This window comes from Leucoraja erinacea, chromosome 5 (assembly GCF_028641065.1).
Source record: "Leucoraja erinacea ecotype New England chromosome 5, Leri_hhj_1, whole genome shotgun sequence".
Lineage (NCBI taxonomy): Eukaryota > Metazoa > Chordata > Chondrichthyes > Rajiformes > Rajidae > Leucoraja > Leucoraja erinaceus.
The window spans coordinates 20,241,014-20,264,087 of NC_073381.1; the positions used below are offsets into that span (position 1 = coordinate 20,241,014).

The following is a 23,074-nucleotide window of genomic DNA, read 5'->3' on the forward strand; positions in this document are numbered from 1 at the left end:
CTGAGCCCGAAGGTGCGCAGCAGCAGCACCTTGAGATCCTCATATTTATTGACGGCGGGCGGATTCTGTAGGAAGGGAGCAAATGGCTGATGGTGTCCTGGCTGAGTGCACCAATCACGTAGAAATACCGGGTAGAATCCGTGACAATCTGGCGGATCTCGAACTGGGCCTCGATGTACTGAAATCACACATGAGGCTGAACCGCCCAGAAAACGGGCAGTTTAAGTGAAACTGTGCTCTGCTGGGCGGGGTTGGCGTCAAGGTTTTTGGCGGCGTTCATGATGAGACCCGAAAAACGTTCAGATCGTTGGGGTCACCACTGAAGCGAGACCAGGCAGGTTGAGTGAAAAAGCCCGCAAACTAACCCCCGTGGTCACGTGATCGTTCCGACCGTGCCAATGACGAGGGTTCTGACCTCCCAGCCCCACCACTAGGTGCCACTACAAGATCATTCTAGATCATTCAAGGCAGTTTATCTCACAGTAGATGAAAATTAAAGCAAGTGAGATACTGGAATTCTAAACAAAAACAGAAATTACTGGAAACACCCGCAAAGCACCTGCAGAAAGAGTTCAAGTCGAAAACCCTTCATCAGAACTGGGAAGGAGAAAAAATGTTAATCTGAATTTGAAGAGAGGGTGGTGGAGGGATGGATAGGACAAAGGGAATGCCTCCAATGACGTACACATCACAACATTAGGGAGGCCACAAATTATTTTAACTCTAGGAAAATGAATCACGTCTATCATTTTCTCAGAATATACCGTTAGGTTGAGTGAACATTTGGATTTAAGAGCATAAGGTGCCACACAAGTACATTTTATAACTTCTTAATAGTTTTTTTAATTAATTTGAGTTCTGGTTAAAGAAATTTCCTCTACTCTTTCTTTCATCTCAAAATATGAATTAAAGGAATACCATTTAAAATGTTTAATAGGAAGTAGAACTCTGATAAGGTTATATTTTATTGTAACATTTTATGTTTTGAAAATTTGTAATTAAACCTGATGAGGTGTTCTTTTCATTTCACAGGAAATATGGAAAATCTTGTTTGCTCTATTTTGCATTATTGAACTAATATACATGTTGGTTTATGATATTTATCAATGGATTGAGAGAAGATACTTATTTCGTCAGTGGCAACAACACCAGCAGGACTATCTGGAAAATGACTTTAAATATTGCAGCCAGACTTTGCCACAGGTAGAGAAAATTCAAGTGATAATTTTCCATAACAATCTTTCAAAAATGGAAATCGCCAGGTTAAGGGGGGACTTGATAGAGGTCTTTAAAATGATGAGAGGGATAGACAGAGTTGACGTGGATAAGCTTTTCCCACTGAGAGTGGGGAAGATTCAAACAAGGGGACATGACTTGAGAATTAAGGGACACAAGTTTAGGGGTAACATGAGGGGGAACTTCTTTACTCAGAGAGTGGTGGCTGTGTGGAATGAGCTTCCAGTGAAAGTGGTGGAGGCAGGTTCGTTTTTATCATTTAAAAATAAATTGGATAGTTATACGGACGGGAAAGGAATGGAGGGTTATGGTCTGAGCGCAGGTATATGGAACTAGGGGAGAATACGTGTTTGGCACGGACTAGAAGGGTCGAGATGGCCTGTTTCCGTGCTGTAATTGTTATATGGTTATGTGGTTATCAGTCCCTTTAAAGTTTTCATTTGTGCAGACACAATGTTCCTCATTCCTTCCATCAATGTTAGCTATTAATTTATCCAAGACTAATTGGATGCCCAGTTGAGATCCCTCTCCAATCCCTCTCCAGTGTCTCATTTTGATTGCACAGTTTCTTCAGGACTGTGTTGATTATAACATCAGTTATTATACTGCTCAGGGTGATTTCTTGGCTAACTTGCTTCCTCAAGAATATATTGTTCTTTGAGGACACCATAAAACATAAGAAATAAAGGCAAGAATAGTACACACAGCTCCTAAAGTTCGTTCTGCATTTAGTAAGGTCATGTCGATATATTGTAACCTCAAATCTATGTTCCTTCCTAATCTCAATTTCTCTGCTAGCCATTGCTTAAACATGGCTTAAAAATGAGTAGGAATGGCAATTCAATAGTCCTGGTTTGGATTGCCTTTGGATGAGGTGGGCAAGGTTAAACTAAAAAGTAATATTGCAATATTGCTTAAAGAGTTATAGCAGTGCAGAGTGCGCAGTGGGAGATCCACGAATAAAATAGGTTGAAATCAGAAGTTGTCACATGGCTGGGAGGATAAGATATTTCCCAAACATTCCGGGAGTAAAATTTCTTGATATAAGAGCAAAAATACAAGCACCTTTCTGAGATATGCAAAAATAACAATGCAGAAATAGGATGTTACTTCACTGGATTTGCAATAGATCAAAGGATTTTGAAGGAGCAAAATTCTTGACATTCATAGTCATTGAATACCGAAACTGGAAATTCAGCCCAATTGTCCATACCGCCTAACATGCCCATCTACGCTAGTCCCATTTGTACGCATTTGATTCATCTATCTATCTCTATACTTATAAAAGTCTGATCTTGTATGTGGATTTGTGTGTGTGTGTATAATCATATCTTCTCAAAAAAACGACACGCTAACGGTAACATTTTTACAAATTCCTGTAGAGATTTGCCCTGTGGAGTCCTAAATCGCCTCATCTGAAAATGTTGTGCTTTATTTCTCGAGGTTACTGCTAATGTTCAAAAACTGACAAAACTTTGAAATAAATACGACTGTCTTTCGCTGATGAGGTCACAATGGATCTGCATGCCTGCCGTCTTGCTCCTCCCCGCCCCACCTCTCCCTCCTACCCCGTTATTTAAAAAAGGAGCATGTCGAGCTCCGGAATGACGTTGCCGAACTCGCAGTCCTTTGGTTGAGCGCCCGATTTCGGCCCACTTTTAAATCTCCGACCGTCGCTTTACCGCCTCCCCTCCTCCTCTCACCCTGTCGGGCTCCTCTTGAGTGTCTCATTGACATAAAGGCTGATCGCTCCTCCTCCTCCCCCTAATGCTGACTCCAGGTAATGATCATTTGGTGGCAACCTCTCCTCTCCCCCCTCTTGCCTAGGCTCTTTGTCTGCTATCTCAACCTACCCTCCACGAACCTGGTGATTAAAGTGACCCTGTAGCTTAGATTTGCTGTCGGTAAGGCGCTGGTTGTTAAATATCGGTTTCTTGATCTCCTTGGCATACTCGCAAAAAATCTGGTTTTTTCAGGATCACTTTTGAGACGGGAAAAAAGAATGGCAAAAATCCTTATTTTGTCAAGGAACACGTTTGAGGACGGTTCAATGCCTCATTTTTAACCCGCCTGTATTACTGCAATTGCACTGTATCCTAGTCCTTTCCCTCCATCGCCCCGTCTCCCAGATGGTACAGAATGCAGTCGAACTGTTCGCCTCTCTCACCCGAAAGCTCATGGTTTCTCACCTTTTGGCCTCTCTCCACTGGCTCCCTATTCAGTATAAACCCCCCCCCCCTTTTTAAATCCCCCCCCCCTCCTGCTCTCCCACTACCTATCTCTTCTTCACCCTCTACCACCCTCCCCCCGTCAGGTTCCGATGATCCCTGCTCCTGATTTCCAAAGACTAAGCGTAAGCTCAGATGGGACCGTGCCTTTGCTCGGCTCCCGGATTGGGAATCTTGGCCTCGGCACGTTAAACAGGCCCCCTTCTCTAGCTTTTTAAAAATCACTCCCATACCCCTCTCCATGGCCTGGGTAGACCAGTGAGGTCTCGAATTGTTTATTAACCCTTGCTTGGTTTCCCCTGCGTCTTGTCTGTACTTTGTAGTTTATTTATGTTTTTTAATTTTTATTGTTTGATTTTTGTATGTAATTCTGCCCCGTGTTTAGTTGTATGTTTCTGTTGTTCTGCCTGTTTTATGATGTCTTGCTTGTTTCTCTTTTTTCCCAGCCCTTTCTCAGCTTTGGTTGTTTTTCAAGTTGCTTAAAAATAACCCCATCTATTATTATTATTATTATTCCCTTTCTTCATCTCTGAATAAAGGAATACCATTTAAATCCCCTCTCCTCCTTATATTTATTGTCATTTCAGGTCTTGAAAATTTGTAATTACCCCCCCTGTTCTTTTTCATTTCTCAGGAATATTCCCCCCCTGCTTTCTCTCTTTTTTCCATTCCCTCCTACTTTTCCCCCTCTTATCTCTCTATTGAGAGAAGATACTTATTTCCTCTCACCAACACCTCCCCCCTATCTCTTTCCCCCCCTCCTCTTGCCCCACTCTGGCCACATGGAGAAAATTCCCTCCTCCTAACATCTTTCAAAATGGAAATCGCCAGGTTAAGGGGGACTTGATAGAGGTCTTTAAAATGATCTCTCGATCAGAGTTGAACGTGGATAAGTCTCCCTCTCCGTATTAATAAGACTGGGAGAATTAGGACATGACAACGCTTTGAGGAATTAGGGACTCAATTTTGTAACATGCCCTCCTCCCTTTACCAGAGAGTGGTGGCTGTGTGGACTCCCTTCCAGTGCGGTGGTGGGGCAATCGTTTTTTATCATTTAAAAATCATTGGCTAGTTATACGGATGGAGGAATGGGAAGGGGGGGGGGTTTATGGTCTGAGCCAGGTATATGGAACTAGGGGATCCTCTCTTTTTCCGGACTAGAGAGGTCGCAGATGGCCTCTCCCTGTAAATTGTTATATTTTTTATGGTCCTTTATTCTTCCCTTTAAAGTTTTCCCTTCTGCAGACCCCCTGTTTCCTCTCCTTCCCAATTTGAGAGACTGATTTATCCAAGACTATTGGATGCCCAGTTGAGATCCCTCTCTCAACTCCCTCTCCAGTCTCCTTTCTCACCTTTCTTCAGGACTGTTGATTTCCTAACATCAGTCCCACTCTACTGCTCCAATCGCTGAGTCTCTGGCCCCTTGCTTCCTCTTGTTCTTTGAGGACACCAAAAACATAGAAATAAAGGCAAGAATAGTACACACATAGCTCCTTTCTGCATTAGTAAGGTCATGTCCTTCATAAGGTCCTTAGAGAGAAAACCCTATGTCCTTCCTATCTCAATTTCTTCTGCTAGCCCTTTAATCTCTTAAATTCGATCCCCCCTCCCATTTCTAAAAAGGAATATTTCCATCGCTCCTGGTTTGGACCTGCGTGGGCAAGTTCCAACTAAAAAGTATAATTGCCTCTGCTAAAGAGTGCTCAGCATCCCCCAGTGGGTAGATCCACTATTCCCTCAGTTCCCTCACATGGCTGGGATGGATCTATATTTCCCAACTCCGGGAGTAAAATTTCTTGATCTCAAAAATCCCCCCCTTTCTGAGATCTCCTCCAGAATCGGATGTTCCTTCACGAGATCTCTCAAAGGATTTTTTCCTCCTCTTCTCCATTCCTCTCATTGAATACCGGCTCTGAATTCCTCCCAATTGTCCCATACCTCTCTCACTCGCCCATCTACCTCTCAAACTCTTTGATTCCCCTATCTCTCTTCCTCTCCTCTCCTCTTATGTGGATTTCCCTCTGTTATTCTTCTTCCAAAAACAAACCCCCCTCTTTAACTTTTTACTCCTGCTCTCCTCTCTCCCTCAAATCCCTTCTCTTCTGTGTCCTTTATCTCTCTCGCCCCACCTCCCTCTGAACCAACCCTGAAATAAATACGACTGTTTCTCCTCCCTCCATTGCCTGCCGTCTTGCTCCTCCCCTTCCCTCTCCCCCTCCTACCCCCGGTTATTGTAACCTCCAAGCATGTCGAGCCCCCTCCTTTTTTCCTCCTCCCCCCTTTGACCCCGCTCCCCCTTCCCTCTCCCCGCTCCCCCCCTCCTCCCCCCCCCTCCTCCTCTCCCTCGCTCCCTCTCTCCTCCCCCTCCTCTACCCCCTCTTCCTCTCCCCCCTCTTCTCTCCCACCCTCTTCCTCTTCCCCCTCCCCTCTACACCTCCTCCTCTCCGTTTCCCTCCCCCTCCTCTCCCCCCATCCTTCTTTCTCCCTCACCCCTCCAACCCCCCCTCCTTCTCTTCCCCCCCTCTCTTCACCTCCCCTCTTCCCCCCCCTCTCTCCCCCTTCTTCCTCCCCCTCTATCCCCCCATCCTCCCCTTCCTCCCCCACCCCTTCTCTCCCCCCCTCTCTCTCCCCCCCTCTCGACCCCCCCTCGCTCCCCCCCTCTCTTCCCCCCCTTCTCTTCCCTCCTTCTCTTCCCCCCCCCTCTTCCCCCCCTCTACCCCCTCTCCTCCCCCCTCTCTCCCCCCTCTCTTCCCCCTCCCCCCACTCTCTTCCCCCCCCCTTTTCACCCCCCCCTCTCTCTAACCCCCTTCTCTCTTCCCCCCCTATATCTTCCCCCCTTCTCATCTCCCCCCCTTCTATTTCCCCTCTCCCCCTTCTCCCTACCCCCTCCTCCTCTCCTTCCCTCCCCCCTGTCCCTTTCTCCCCCCTCCCTCCCTTCGGTACCCTCATCCTTCCCCCTTCTCCTCCTCTCTCCTTCTCTCCCCTCCCCCGTCCCCACCCCTCCCTCCCCCCCTCCTTCTCCCCCCTCCTCCTCCTCTCCCTCCCCCCCCTCCTCCTCCCCCTCTCCCCCCTCCTCTCCCCCCCCTCCCCCTCCTTCCCCCCCTCTTCTCTCCTCTCTCCCTCTCCTCCCTCCCCCCTTCTCTTTCTCCCCCCCCTCCCCTATCCCCCCCCCCAGCTTCTCCCCCTCCCTCCTTCTCTTCCCCCCTTCTTCTCCCCCCTCTTTCCCCCCCACCTCTTCTCCCCCCTCTCCCCCCCCTCCTCTTCCCCCCCCCTAATCCTCCTCCCCCCACCCCCCTCCCTCCCCCCACCCTCTCTACCCCCCCCCCCCCCCTCTCTACCCCCTCCTCTTCCCCACACTGCAATGGAGTCCTGTCCTGGGTCACTCCTCCCTTCCAGGAGTCCCCCGGAATTGGAGGAACAGCACCTCCTTCCGCCCCCAGCTTGCGTCCTGATCCATGCACCACATCACACCGCAATTCTCCATAAAGTGACATTTAAAAGTTGGATTTCTTCTAAACTGCACTGGCAATTAGGCAGTTATGACATCACAATGCCCTACAGGCTACAATGTTTCTATCCCAGTCCTTCACAGCAAATGTCCTTCAGTGAAAGAATCTGCCAGCCTAACCCAGCACAGCAAAATTTAATGATTAGATTTAGATAACAAAAGGGAAGAATCTGCCAGCCTAACACAGAACAGCAAAGTTTAATGATTAGATTTGGATAACAAACGATGGGCTTGTCGGTGGCACCTACATCACCTTAAATCTTAATGAAATTGCATTTTGTTTAAAGTTTAAAATGATCTGCATAGCTGGGGGCTATAGATGAGTAATGGAATATTGCATTGGGGGAACGTGTTGCGTTGGGAGAATGGGTGAATAGTGGAATCTTACATTGGGGAACGGGTTGTGTTGGGGACCAGGCCTCCTTTATGACAGGGACCCAAAGGGTGAATGGTGGAATCTTACATTGGGGAATGGGTTGCGTTGGAGGACCAAGCCTCCCGTGGGGGCTATGGGTTAGTGGTGGATTATTGAGTTGGGGGAACGGGTTACGTTGGGGGAACGGGTGAGTGGTGGAAGTGTGTTGCGTTGGGGGAACGGGTGAGTGATGGATTATCGCATTGGGCGACGGGGCCCAACGGGTCCCAATCGGTCTAGTATAATTACTAAAACTCTCATCTTGTTTGTTTGTTTGTTCGTATGTGAGTGAGTCCTGGAAATTTCACCAAAACGGCACACAATAGCGCTACAATTTTTGGCCCACCTTACTCATCATCGTCCTGGGGTGTGCAATAGCTAAGTTTCGTTCAGATTTTGTTAAATCATACAAAAACACTTTTCCACTTGCCCTGCCCTTCATCCCGTTCGACGTCATAATGATGTCACAATGGGATCCCGAATCTCATTAAAAAGAAAATCGCGATTTTTTTTTTTTTTTGTTAACTCAGTTTTAATCAAATTCTTCCATTTACATTAACAGCTAACATTGTGTTTAGGTTATTTTCATGAAAAAATGCAATTTTCATTGTGGGATGTGGGGAGGTGAGGAGTGAGGAACAGGGGGATACAGGGAGAAGAGGAGGGGAGAGGGGTTATGGAGGGAGGGAGGGAGGGAGTGACTGAGGGTTTCGGTGGAGGGAGGGAGAGGTGAGGGAGGGAGTGGGGTGGGGGAGGGGAGGAGGAGAGGGGAAAGAAGAGGGAAAGTGAAGAGGCCTGCCGTAGGCCGATCCCCAGGGCTGTAACCGGGCCCGGGCTTTGGGCACTGGGGAGCGGACACAGCCACTGACTGGGCCCTGAACGTGGCTCCAGGCCCTGGGCTGGGGTTCGACCCCGTTGCGGGGTCCGGGGGCTGCTGCTCCGGGCCCGCGGGGAGGGAGAGGAGCGGGACCCGGGGCAAGGACTAGGCCGCAGCCTCGGCCTCTCCCTCCCCCTCCCATGGCTCCAGGCTGCTCGGCCCATCCCCCCTGACAGCCCCCACCTCAACCAGAACTTCATCACCAACGTGGAGGAGAAAACGGGGCCGGCGGTGGCTTACATTAAAATCCTGGGGAGGTGAGGAGGGAGACTGGGGGGATTGAGGGAGAGAGGGGGGTAGGGAGGGTGAGGGAGGGGAAAGTGGGGGTGGTGAGGAGGGAGAGTGGAGGAGGAGGGGGTAGATCGGGGGGTGAGGGGGGGGGTAGTGGGGGAGTTAGGGAGTAGGAGATAGAGGGAGGGCGGTGGGAGAGGTGAGGAGGGAGTGTGGGGAGTGGGATGGGGGAGGTGAGGAGTGGGGGAGCAGGGGGATAGAGAGAGAGGAGGGGGATAGGTAGGGGAGAGGGGTTACGGTGGGAGGGAATGACTGAGAGTAGGGGAAAGGAGAGGGAGGGAGTGGGGAGGGGAGGAGGAGAGGGTAAAGAAGAGGGAAGGTGAAGCGGAGGGGAGGGAATGCTGGGGATGAGGGTGATTGGAGGATAGGGGTAGGAAGAGGGATGGCGAGAAGAGGAACGGGGAGGCATAAAATAAAGCATATTTATAGAAAATAACAAAATTCAACCAGGAGTAACAGTTTGAAACTTTTTCAATGATTTCGGTGATTCTTCTTTGCATGGCTCCAATTGTGATAATTTTCTTAACTTATAAATCAAAAGGTTTTTGTTAAGAATTTAGTTATAAAAAGATTCATGATTGAATCCTTTGTTATAATTTTTTCTCTTAGGAACAAGCTTTTCTAAAGAAAAGGCTGGAGAAAGTGACTAAAATGAAACCCCTTGATCACCCAACTTTTTGGTCAGTTGATACACTTGGAGCAGTTAGTATCCGATTTATTATGAATGTTGCAAATCAGGGTTAATAGTGGTGTTATATGGTGGTACAGCACATGCATGACATGTTTTGAACATGTGCTTTCAACACAAAGATCTTTTCAAAGGTTGTCACGGATCGTAGAGATTAGCCATTCTTCATAAAATGGATATTATTTTATGAACTTTTTGCCAGTACCACCTAGTTGACCTCATATCTTCCCATTATCAAGACTATATGCTCCTAGCACAGTATTATTTTTCATATTTATTTCTATTTTAACCAGTCTGAATTCCTGGCTAGCCTCTCATCCGTCACACTAAAATTCTGCTGCTTTTCTCTGCTCTATGTCCCTTTCACAAATATATTTGGTGAATTGCTTCGGTTCCTTTTTCTCAATATTTCAAAGATCGAATCTTCATACTTGAGATCAAGTTCCATAAATCCTCCATCATCCCAACACCATCTACGCTAGCTATCCATCATCAAGAGGCCCCTGATTCAAATACTTTCTTTATTCACTATTTAATAGCCTTGCCTGTGAGTCACAATCTATAATTGCCTCTCCAACCTCTCCATTTCTGTCTGTAAGATATCTATATAACTAAAACTCTTTGTGCTGGCAATGTGTCACGCTGCTCTGCTTTTCCCTATCTTCTTCCAAACGTCTTCCCATTTTCACATATTCTATTCATATTTCTCCTGTCGAAATGATAAACATCTTCCCGTCGCATTCCGACAAAAATTTCCAAAATTATTCATGATTTAAAGTTTCAAAAGAAGCCAAAACCACCTTCTCAGAGAGCGTCCAGTGATGATGCCACAATGCCTCTCACTGTGCACCAATCACAATGGGCTCGCAAGCTGTGCAGGCCCTGGCGCTGCTCTACGACCTGGATTGGTCCTGGGGCAGGGAACGGAAGTGAGGGGAGAAGGATGAGGGAAATGAGGAGGAGGGAGATGGCGTAGGGTCGCTACCCCTCCCTCTCAGTCCCTCTCCTGCTCTATCCCCTCCCCCTCTCTCTACCCTCCCTCTCTACTCCCCTCCCTCTCCCTCTTTACCCCCTCCACCTCACTCTCTAGCCCTCCCCCCCTCCCTCTCTAACCCCCTCCCTCCCCCTCCCGACCTCACCCTCTCTAACCCCCTCCCCCCCCTCTCTACCCCCTCCCCATCTCCCCCTCCCCCCTCCCCCCCCCTCCCTCTGTCCCCCCCTCTCTCCATCGCCTCCCTCTCTGCCCCCCCCCTCTCTGCCCCCTCTCTGTCCCCCTCCTTCTCTGCCCCACCCTCTCTGCCTCCCTATCTATCTATCACCTCCCTCGCTTCCCCCTCTTTGCATCCCCTCCCTCTCTACCCCCTCCCTCTCTACCCCCCTCCCCCTCTACCCCCCTCCTCCCTCCCCCCTCTCCTACCCCTCCCTCTCTACCAAACCCCCCCCTCCACTCCTCTCTACCCCCCACTCCTCTCCTCTCCACACCCCTCCTCTCTACCCCCCTCCTCTCTACCCCCCCTCCTCTCTACCCCCCCCTTCCCTACCCCAACGGGTCCCACTTGGTCTAGACTTACTTAAAATTCATTGGTTGACAAACTTTACCTTGCCCTTCTTAATATCATTGTTTGCCTTTTCTGGTACTGTAATTTTGATTCATAGAATCAGGTGAAATTCCTGTCCAGCATTGTTCAACATGGCTATGTTTTAAATGGAGGGATGAGTCTTATGAAGGTAAAGTCTCATCAGAATGCCTTGGTATTAACCATATAACCGTATAACCATATAACAATTACAGCACGGAAACAGGCCATCTCGACCCTTCTAGTCTGTGCCAAACACATAATCTCCCCTAGTCCCATATACCTGCGCTCAGACCATAACCCTCCATTCCCTTCCCATCCATATAACTATCCAATTTATTTTTAAATGATAAAAACGAACCTGCCTCCACCACCTTCACTGGAAGCTCATTCCACACAGCTATCACTCTCTGAGTAAAGAAGTTCCCCCTCATGTTACCCCTAAACTTCAGTCCCTTAATTCTCATGTCATGTCCCCTTGTTTGAATCTTCCCTACTCTCAGTGGGAACAGCTTTTCCACGTCATCTCTGTCTATCCCTCTCATCATTTTTAAAAACCTCTATCAAGTCCCCCCTTAACCTTCTGCGCTCCAAAGAATAAAGCCCTAACTTGTTCAACCTTTCTCTGTAACTTAGGTGCTGAAACCCAGGCAACATTCTAGTAAATCTCCTCTGTACTCTCTCTATTTTGTTGACATCCTTCCTATAATTAGGCGACCAAAATTGTACACCGTACTCCAGAATTGGCCTCACCAATGCCTTGTACAATTTTAACATTACATCCCAACTTCTATACTCAATGCTCTGATTTATAAAGGCCAGCACACCAAAAGCTTTCTTTACCACCCTATCTACATGAGATTCCACTTTCAGGGAACTGTGCACAGTTATTCCCAGATCCCTCTGTTCACCTACATTCTTCAATTCCCTACCATTTACCATGTACGTCCTATTTTGATTTGTCCTGCCAAGATGTAGCACCTCACACTTATCAGCATTAAACTCCTTTCAGCCCACTCTTCCAACTGGCATAAATCTCTATGTAGACTTTGAAACTCTACTTCATTACCCGCAACCCCACCTATCTTAGTATCATCTGCATACTTACTAATCCAATTTACCACACCATCATCCAGATCATTGATGTACATGACAAACAACAGTGGACCCAACACAGATCCCTGTGGCACCCCACTCGTCACTGGCCTCCAACCTGACAAACAACCATCCACCATTACTCTCTGGCATCTCCCATTCAGCCACTGTTGAATCCATCTTGCTACTCCACCATTATTACCCAACCATTGAACCTTCTTAACCAACCTTCCATGAGGAACCTTGTCAAAGGTATTGTAAATGCAGTTTAGATCATTATGAAAGGAAGTACATTTAAGTGCCTGTCCCACTTGCCGATTTTTTTTGGCTATTGCCGGCATCATATCAGGGTCGGAAAAAGATGTTGAACATTTCAAAATCCAGCGGCAACAAAAATATGTTGCAACACTTGAAGAAAAACCGTGCGTCAATACGTCATCACGCCGCGTCACCGCCTCGTCACGCCGCATCATGCCGTGACTTTTTCGGTGACCTGACACGTCAGTCAATGATGCCGGCAGTCGCCAAAAAAAGTGGGACAGGCCCTTTGGGATATTTCACTCTTTCATTTGTAATTTTAACATCAATAAGTGCGGAAGGCGAGGAATTAGACACAGTGGCCACCTAGCTGGCTCAGCTTTCACAACTATTATCAAGCCAAATGAGGCCATGTGCCAAGTGCACGATTTACAACATATAGATAGATAGCCTTTTATTGTCATTCAGACTGAAGTCTGAACGAAATTGCAGCAGTCATACATGTAATACCATACAATAAAACAACAATAAACACACATTAACATTCACCACAGTGAGTCCACCCAGCATCTCCTCACTGTGATGGAGGCAAAAGTCTTAGATCACAGTCTCTTCCCTCCTCTTCTCCTTCTGCGCTGGGGCGATATTATAGACTACAATACAATAGGCTACTACTGGCAATGTTAGTGGATGCAAATTTAATGTGTTTATATGACGTTCCTTTGGCTTGTATTGTATGCAGTCACTATCACTTGAAATAAATGGCTTACCATGTGTGTTCTATTTTAGTAATATTTGTTTAGTGTTTTTAATGCATGTAGACATAAGTAATTTATCGGCAAATATTAATTGGTTTTACAATGGTTTTGCACTGGGTCTTATTAATGCCTTACTGTAAAATGCAATCTTTCACTTTTTCAGGAGATTAGTCAACTGGTCATGTTATATTGTGTTGCTGCTTATTTTCTTCATCCTGGTTGGCCATGTGGTATTTACAAAAGAGATAATAGGAAACAATTTTCAAAAACTTGCCACTATTGTCATGATTTTCCTCTGGCTACGCGGCACGAAGCACTTCTATGTAATTAGGTAATTGGATATTCCTTGAATTGTATATGCCTTGAATTTCTGATGGTGCTTTTGGGGAATTCTACACATCCTTAGGTTCAACTTCCTTTATAACTCCTCTGCCATTATGGCCATCATCTCCTCCATGTTTCATGTGAACCTGGGAAACAGAACCAGCTAACTTTAAAGGAGATAATAAAAAAACAAAGTGCTGGAGGAACTCATCAGGCCAGAAAGATTCTGTGAAGGGAAATAGACAGATGACATTTTAGGTCAGGTACTTTCTTCAGGGAGTGTGGGAAGTGGGGTCATCATACAAATGTTTATTTTTTAATTTTTAGAAAATTGTATTCAAAGCCTGGGGCATCAGTAAGTTTAAAGGGAGTGTGGAATCACGGTCCCATCACCAAATTTGTGATAGAGAGTGTGCAGAATTGTATTAAAGAGATAAGGGAATTAGCACCCCTAATGAATCAGATGCCAATTTATCAGAATTTCTGGACCATTGAATAGCAGGTTATCTGTGTTATAATGTAATTATTTTAATTGGTTATCAGCTGGATTTTTTTGATGAGCTAACAGGATCCAATTGACCTAATTTATTAAATTTTCAGAAGGCCTTTAATAAGTTTCTGCATATCTTATGTAAGACATCACAGCTCCTATGTCTCAACATCTATGATACCATGATCTTCCATGCAGTATGAGGATTATTCATTCCATATCTCTCCATCTCTTGTTGCTCTTTTCTCAAAAATGCTATGCTGATCTTTCAGTGGATCCATTCTGTCCTTAGCCACATTTTTGCTCATAGTGTCTGTAAAATCTCTTAGGATTTTCATTGACCTTACCTTTCATCTCCACTTGTCCTTGCATGTCATGTCCTTTTTTTTCCCTCCTGATGGGTGCCTACGTGGCATCCTACACATATACTCGAAGAGGGATTTGCTTGATCCTGGCTGACTAAATCTGATAAATGTCTCCTGATTTTTACATCTTCTATCTATATTTAAAACTGTGTGGCTGCCGCCTGCCGTCCGCCATCCATCCGGCTGCCTTTCTGCCTTTTGATTCGCTCCATCGTGTGATGTCACAATGCCCAATGCTCGCAAATGTCCAATCGGAATGGATCCATTTACATATGCCTTTGCACCAGCCCCAGCCCCAGCCCCTGGTGAACGTTCCACCGTGTGATGTCAATGCCCAATGCCCAAAGACATTCTTGCCATAGAGGGAGTACAGAGAAGGTTAACCAGACTGATTCCTGGGATGCCAGGACTTTCATATGAAGAAAGACTGGATAGACTCGGTTTGCACTCGCTAGAATTTAGAAGATTGAGGGGGGATCTTATAGAATCTTATGTTTCTATGTTTCCCTCTCCTCATCCCTCTCCCTCTCTCACCCATCCATCTCTCCCCCACCCCCCTTCACTCTCTACCCCACCCCCCCCATTCCCCCCCCCCCTTCCCACTACCCCTCTGTCCCTCTTCCACCACTCCCCCTACCCGTCCCTCCCCACTCTTCACCTCTCCCCCCTTTCCCTCCCCTCTCCCTCCCCACTCTCCCCCTCCCTCCCTCCTCCCCTCCCCCCCTCCCCATTCCCCCCTCCCCCGCTCCCCCACATCTCTCTCCCCATCCCCCTCTCTCTACCCCGCTCTCCTTTCCCTCCCAAATCTGCCCCATTTCCTCCTCCTCCTCTCCCTCTCTCTCCCCTCTTCTCACCCCCCCCCCCCCCATCTGTGTGTTTGGGGGGTGGTTAATGTGAGTGTGATGCCGCAGCCTCCCCCCCGCAAACGCCGTTGGGGAAACAGACCCAACGGGTCTGCACTTGACCTAGTACATATTAAAAGCAAGCTTTTTCTGCACTGGAGTTGATATATGGTAAAGATGTTTGAACATATAATCTGGTAGGAAACGATAAAAACAGAAAAAGTGTCAGTACTTGATCCTAAACTAAACCCACTAGACCAGACTTTGTATGGAGATAATTTCTGAGTAAAATTGCCATGGAATTAGTTACTTAGCATAGCTGTGTATGGAAATAGAGGTGTTCAATAAACATCTCATGTTTCTGATTGCTGTTTTGATAATTAGATCTGAATACATAATATATATATTTATATTTTGTTGTTACAGTTTTGTTGGACCAATTATCCTTATGCTTCATGAAATCTCCTATCTTCTGTTGAAGTATCTGATTATGTTTTGCGAAATGTTTATCCCATTTACGGCTGCCTTTTTATTTATTTTCACAGGTAAGTTGGTAAAAAATGAATGGATTAATATTTGTTATTTGTTCAAAAGCAGGAAACAGTAAATGTGCAGAATTATTTTAAGGCTTATTGAGTGTATCAGATTGGGATACATCTACATCTTACTGTGCGGTTTTGGTTTCCTAATTTGAGGAAGGATATTCTTGCTATTGAGGGAGTGCAGCATAGGTTTAGAAGGTTAATTCCCGGAATGGCGGGAACGTCATATGCTGAGAGAATGGAGCAGCTGGGCTTGTACACTCTGGAGTTTAGAAGGATGAGAGGGATTCTTATTGAAACATATTAGATTGTTAAGGGATTGGACACGCTAGGAGCAGGAAACATATTCCCGATGTAGGGGGAATCCAGAACAAGGGGCCACAGTTTAAGAATAAGGGGTAAGCCATTTAGAACAGAGACAAGGAAACACTTTTTCTCACAGAGAGTTGTGAGTGTGGAATTCTCTGCATCAGAGGTTGGTGGAGGCCGGTTCTTTGGATACTTTCACGAGAGATCTAGAGAGGGCTCTTAAAGATAGCGAAGTCAGGGGATATGGGGAGAAGGCAGGAACGAGGTACTGACTAGGGATGATCAGCCATGATCACATTAAATGGCGGTGTTGGCTCGAAGGGCCAAATAGCCTACTCCTGCACCTATTGTCTATTGAAATCTGAGTAAAATACAGTTAATCAGGTGGGGACACATAACAATTCTGGAAATAATGCACAGCGATTCGGTTCTAGAAACGTAGACAAAGAAACATAGAAAATAGGTATAGGAGGAGGCCATTCGGCCCTTCGAGCTAGCACGCCATTCATTGTGATCATGGCTGATCGTCCCCTATCAATAACCCGTGCCTGCCTTCTCCCCATATCCCTTGACTCCACTAGCCCCTAGAGCTCTATCTAACTCTCTCTTAAATCCATCCAGTGATTTGGCCTCCACTGCCCTCTGTGGCAGGGAATTCCATAACTTCACAACTCTCTGGGTGAAAAAGTTTTTTCTCACCTCAGTCTTAAATGACCTCCCCTTTATTCTAAGACTGTGGCCCCTGGTTCTGGACTCACCCAAAATTGGGAACATTTTTCCTGCATCTAGCTTGTCCAGTCCTTTTATTTATATTATTAAATCTCTGTTATTGACCGCTTTTGGCCTTCTGTGCTGCGATTTCCGAGAGAACGCCGTCACCTACGTCCGTCATTTTTGGCCACCTTGATCAGAGCCCCCCTCCGCCGCATGTGTGCCGAGGATTTTTCCCGTCGGTGAAAAATGACGGAGATATTATTGTTTTTACAAAATTCCCCATTCTCTCTGCTGCCCCTGCTGGAGGGAGGGGGAGGGACTATAAAACCAGGAAGTGGTGTGCCTCAATCAGTCTCTCATCAAGATGGAGCTCTGTCAATTAGTCTCTGTCACTCTGAGCTCTGAATGACACTGAACAAATTTCTTCACACCTGTGAGTAAGTACCCTTAATGTGGTTTGAAAATGAAAATATGGTTACGGTTACTTTGAAATAAAAAAGCACTGCCTGCAAATGGTTGTTTGGGAGGTTTGGGTTGAAGTAAAAAGGCACTCTCTTTCTCTCTCCCCTCCTCACCCCCCCTCTCCTCTCCTCTCCCCCCTCTCTCCCCCTCTTCTCTCCTCTCCTCCCCCTCTCCTCCCCCCCCCTCTTCCCCCTCTTCCCCTCTCTCTTCCCCTCTTCCCCCTCTTCCCCCCTCCCCTCTTCCCCCTCTTCCCCTCTTCCCCCTCTTCCCCCACCTCTCCCCCTCCTCTTTCCCCCACCTCTCCCCCACCTCTCCCTTCCCTCTCCTCGCCCCCCCCTCCTCGCCCCCCTCCTCTCCTCCTCCCCTCCTCTCCTCCTCCCCTCCTCTCCTCCCCCCTCCTCTCTTCCCCCCCCTCGCTCCCCCCCCCTCCCCCCTCTCTCTCTCCCCCTCTCTCCTCTCCTCCCCCTCTCTCCCCCTCTCTCTCCTCTCCTCCCCCTCTCTCCTCCCCTCCCCCTCTCCTCTCCCTCCCCCTCTCCTCTCCCTCTCCTCTCTCCCTCCCCTCTCTCCTCCCCCTCCCCCTCTCTCCTCCCCTCTCCCTCCTCCCCCCCTCTCTCCTCCCCCTCCCCCTCCCCCTCTCTCCTCCCCTCTACTCCCTTCCCCTCCCCCTCTCCCTCCCCCTCTCCCTCCCCCTCCCCCTCTCTCCCTCCTCCTCCCTCTCTCCTCTTCCCTCTCTCTCTCTCCTCTCTCCCCTCTCACCTCTCTCTCTCTCTCTCTCTCTCTCTCCCTCTCTCTCTCTCTCTCTCTCTCTCTCTCTCTCTCTCTCTCTCTCCTCTTCTCCCCCCTCTCTCTCCCTCTCCCCCCTCTCTCTCCCCCCTCTCTCTCTCTCCCCTCTCTCTCCTCTCCCTCTCTCTCCTCCCTCTCTGTCTCCTCTCCCTCCCCCTCTCCCTCTCCCCCCTCTCTCTCCCCCCTCTCTCCCCCCCCCCCTCTCTCTCTCCCCCCCTCTCTCCCCCCCCCCTCTCTCCCCCCTCTCTCCCCCTCTCCCTCCTCCTCTCTCTCTCCCCTCCTCCCTCTCTCTCTCCCCTCCTCCCCTCCATCCTAGTATATTTTCCATTTCATAAATCCATGTTGACTTGGACTAATACTTTTACTGCTATCCAAATGCCCCATTATTACCTATTTTCCCACCACCAAAGTCAGGCTAACTGGTCTGTAATTCCCCGTTTTCTCTCTCTCGCTCCTTTCTTGAAAAGTGTGATAACAATAGTTATCCTCCAATTCACAGGAACTGATCTTGAATCTATTGAACATTGGAAAATGATCACCAATGCATCCACTATTTCTAGAGCCACCTCCCTGAGGACCCTGGGATGCAGACCATCAGGCCCAGGGGATTTATCATCCTTCAGTCCCATTAGCCTACCCCATATTATTTCCCGCCTAATGAAATTTCTTTTCAGTTCCTCTATCCCCTTAGATCCTCTGTCCACCAGTACATCTGGGAGATTATTTGTGCCTTCCTTGGTGAAGACAGATCTGCAGTACCTATTCAACTCTTCTGCCATTTCCTTGTTGCCCATAATAATTTCACCCGTGTCTGCCTTCAAGGGACCCACATTTGACTTTGCTACTCTTTTTCCCTTAACATATCTAAAGAAGCTTTTACTGTCCTTCTTTATATTCCTGGCCAGCTTCCCTTCATACTTCATCTTTTCAGCCCGTATTGCCCGTTTTGTTTCCTTCTGTTGTCCTATGAAAGTTTCCCAATCCTCTGGCTTCCGGCTACTCTTTGCTGTGTTATACATCTTTTCTTTTAGTTTTATTCTATCCCTAACTTCTCTTGTCAGCCACGGTTGCCTCCTACTCCCCTTAGAATCTTTCTTCCTTTTTGGAATGAAATGATCCTGCGTCTTCCGGATTATGCCCAGAAATTCCTGCCATTGCTGTTCCACCGTCATTCCTGCTAGGATCCCTTTCCAGTCTACTTTGGCCAGCTCCCCTCTCATGCCTTCATAGTCCCCTTTGTTCAACTGCATCACTGCCACTTCCGATTTAACGTTCTCCTTCTCAAATTGCAGATTAAAACTAATCATATTATGATCACTACCTCCAAGCGGTTCCTTTACCTCGAGTTATCTTATCATATCTGGCTCATTGGACAACACTAAATCCAGAATTGCCTTTTCTCTGGTCGGCTCCATTACAAGCTCCTCTAAGAAACCATCTCGGAGGCATTCTACAAACTCTCTTTCTTGGGGTCCTGAACCAACCTGATTTTCCCAGTCTACCTGCATATTGAAATCCCCCATCACCATTACATGCCAGTTTTAACTCCTGCTGCAACGTACACCCCACATCCGGGCTTCTATTTGGGGATCTGTAGATAACACCAATTAGTGTCTTTCTAGTTCTAGTTCTAAGTGAATGATAAGACCTCAAGGATATAAAATTACAACATACATTTTAATTAAGAAAAAGATTTAAATTATTGTTACTTCTCTTGCAGGAATTTCACAATATACTAATTCATCTCCCTCGCTAATCTTCACGGTTTTGCAAATTACAATTGTTCATCATTATGGATATTCAGAATTTCAAGAAATCGATCCCATTATGAACTATATTCTGGTTTGCCTATTAATATTTGGAAGTATTGTGTGTAAAAGCTTAGTTATTGGCATGCTGACTAAAGTCTTTTTGAGGTAAGAAATTCAAAAATTTAATATGAATTTAAATGTAAAATTCATTTTTATATGGAATATAAGGATTATACATTTTATCTCAATGAATTATAAAATTATTACTTTATTATAAATAATCTATCTTTCGCAAGATTCTAAGATTCGCAAAGATGTTTTCAAAACTGAAGGGATCCAGTTGTACAGTTGTTTCACTGTCACCATTCTGGTACTAGATTTGCCAAAATTTAAATTCCCCATCTGCCATGGTGGGTTGCAAACTCGTATATTTAGAACGATAGTTATATTGTTTTCCCTGGAGTGAAAGGGCCTGCGGAATGACCTTATATAGGTTTATAAAACCATGACAGGCATCGATAAAGAAGATGGTCACAGTTTTTTTCCCCCGAACACAGAAGCCTAAGGTAGAAAACATTGGTTTAAGTTGAGAGGGGAGACGATTTAAAGGGGACCAGAGGGGCAAGAATTTGACACATTGCATGGTGGGTAAATCGAATGAACAGCTGGAAGCAGGTACAATTACAACTTTGAATGGACACTAGATTATGTGGGACCCATTGGGTCCTGTCACACAGGAGGCTTGGTCCCCCAACGCAATATTCCACCACTCATCCATAGCCCCCAACTGCACAAACGCAGCTCATTTCCCCTCATCTGGTTTGGCTCTCCTCTGCCAGGATCAGATTGTCGGCTTTCTGTTTGGCGTCATCTCTGACTCCGAGCTGGGCTGCTTCCAGTCCCTCCGAAAATTGTGTCCGGTTGGAGACTTCCGATTGCCACCAGCGTCCCTCAGCTCCAGTATAGACGCAATGGCGCTGGAAGGGCCGGACCGTCCCGGGGAGTGACAGGTGAAGAGATTAATCCGCGCGGCGCTGACTGGCAGGAGAGGGGATTGACCTGCATACGCGCGGTTTTTAAGATTTTTCACCTCGCTAACCTTTACAATATACCACCGATCGGAACAAAACTTGTTGCACCCACAGCACAGGAGAACGGTGAATGAGCTGGTGTACAATCGTAGTGCTATTGCGTAGCGTTTTCGCGCAAATAGAAAAACTGCGCAAACAGGAAGAGCACAAGATCACAGCTTTAGTTATGGGTAGACAGATAGATTTGCACATGTACATGGATAGGCAAGGTTCAGAAGGGGAAAAATGCAGATAAATGGGACTGTCTCATAGACTTCTTGGTCAGTGTGGATGAGTTGGGCCAAAGAGGCCTGTTAATGTGCTGTACAGGTGCTCCCTGCTTTATGATGCTTTGACTTGCGACATTTCGACTTAACGATCGGCAAACGCTCGGCAATGGCAGCGAGCCGCACATCACTTCCGGTTACGTGATCGCAATATATCGCAATGCGTTTTCGATTTGCGATGGTTTTTATCGGAACTTAACCCCATCATAGGTCGAGGAACAGCTGTGTAACTGTTTGAATTTCAACTCTTTGAATTTCAAGTAAAAAGTTTCAAACCCACCTATTTTGTTTCCATATCTTGAGCAAGCCACAAGTCATCATTCACAATTATTTGGGATATCCTGGAAAGCTTTTATAAACTTGATTTATCAAGTAAATAAATAATTCTGATTCTTGGAAACCAATAACCAATACCTGTAATAATGCTTTGAAGTTCATTTGCAATTAATTGTGCGAGAAAGTAATGAATTCTTTTTTGTCTTCATTTCAAACTTTCCTTGTTTAATTTTCTAAATGAATATTGGTTTTTTTTTGGGTTTTTTTTTTGTTTTTTTTTGTCTTTTTTTTTTGTTTTGTTTATTTTATTAGAAGTTAATACAGTACAAAACAGTACAGTGGAACCTAATTTTAGGTGCCAACTATGTCATACCGTAATCCATTCTATGTACAACCTCTAGTTTTATGTTATGAAAAGGAAGTAAGCAAGACAAGAAAAAGAAAACAATAGAAAGAGGACAAAGTGGAAAAATAGATGGTAGAGAGTAGAAAAATGTGAAGTGTGTATATAAAAAAGAAAAAAGAAAAAGAAATAGTGGAAAGTAGAAATAGAAGAGAAGGCCCCTTAAAAGAGAATTTTTCAAATCTGTATTCGGAGATGTAGATCTATCCACGTCATGAACTGAAATCAGCAATCTTTACGGTACCGCTGCATCACATGATTCCAAAAAGTCGATGAAAGGAGACCAACTCCTTAAGAATTGGTCATATTTATCTATTAGCCGGAGTCTCATTTCTTCAAGGCGTGCTATGTCCATCATATTCCTAATCCACATTTTAACAGTTGGTATGGTTGTATTTTTCCAAAATTTAAGTATCAATTTCTTTCCAATTATTAACCCATAATTAAAAAAAAACATTTTGGTCTTTATTTAAATTGGTATCTTCTCCTATTATTCCAAATATAATCCATTCCGTTTTGGGTTCTATTCTTGACTTGAGAAGGCTTTGTAAATATATCAAATATATCACTCCAAAATTTATTCAACTTTGTACATCCTACAAATGAATGTGTTATATTAGCGTTTTGAAACAAACATTTATCGCATCTGGGAGAGACGTTTGGATAAAATTTATTCAACCTCGTTTTTGAATAATATAGTCTATGTAATAATTTGAATTGAATTAAATTATGTCTTGCATTAATAGAACAGTTATGTGTATTCATCAAATACTTTTCCCATCTATCCTTCGAGATCTTTATCATTAGCTCATGTTCCCAATCTTCCCTTAGTGCTTCTGTTGAGGGTGATTCTCTATTTAATATATTATTTTAAAAGTATGATATTAATTTTTGTGAATCGGCCTTAATATTCATTGCTTCTTCTAAAGGGTCTAAAAATATAGTTTGAAATCTATGTGTATATTTCTTCATAAAGTCGCATACCATATAACCATATAACCATACAACAATTACAGCACGGAAACAGGCCATCTCGGCCCTACAAGTCCGTGCCGAACAACTTTTTTTCCCCTTAGTCCCACCTGCCTGCACTCATACCATAACCCTCCATTCCCTTCTCATCCATATGCCTATCCAATTTATTTTTAAATGATACCAATGAACCTGCCTCATTCCACACCGCTACCACTCTCTGAGTAAAGAAGTTCCCCCTCATATTACCCCTAAACTTCTGTCCCTTAATTCTGAAGTCATGTCCTCTTGTTTGAATCTTCCCTATTCTCAAAGGGAAAAGCTTGTCCACATCAACTCTGTCTATCCCTCTCATCATTTTAAAGACCTCTATCAAGTCCCCCCTTAACCTTCTGCGCTCCAGGGAATTAAGACCTAACTTATTCAACCTATCTCTGTAACTTAGTTGTTGAAACCCAGGCAACATTCTAGTAAATCTCCTCTGTACTCTCTCTATTTTGTTGACATCCTTCCTATAATTGGGCGACCAAAATTGTACACCATACTCCAGATT

General features: G+C 45.7%; 1 protein-coding gene across 1 annotated transcript in view; it reads left to right on the plus strand.

Annotated features, from left to right (window-relative positions):
• Positions 1-980: 980 nt before the first annotated feature.
• The window catches only part of LOC129697008 (uncharacterized), a 52,205-nt gene continuing 30,111 nt past the window's right edge, over positions 981-23,074 (plus strand). Inside the window, exons 1-5 of the mRNA XM_055635192.1 lie at positions 981-1,203; positions 9,165-9,235; positions 13,095-13,262; positions 15,379-15,497; positions 19,483-19,678. Of these exons, the coding sequence (XP_055491167.1) occupies positions 1,084-1,203; positions 9,165-9,235; positions 13,095-13,262; positions 15,379-15,497; positions 19,483-19,678 (674 nt within the window). The 5' untranslated portion in view covers positions 981-1,083. The remainder of the gene's footprint in view (positions 1,204-9,164; positions 9,236-13,094; positions 13,263-15,378; positions 15,498-19,482; positions 19,679-23,074) is intronic.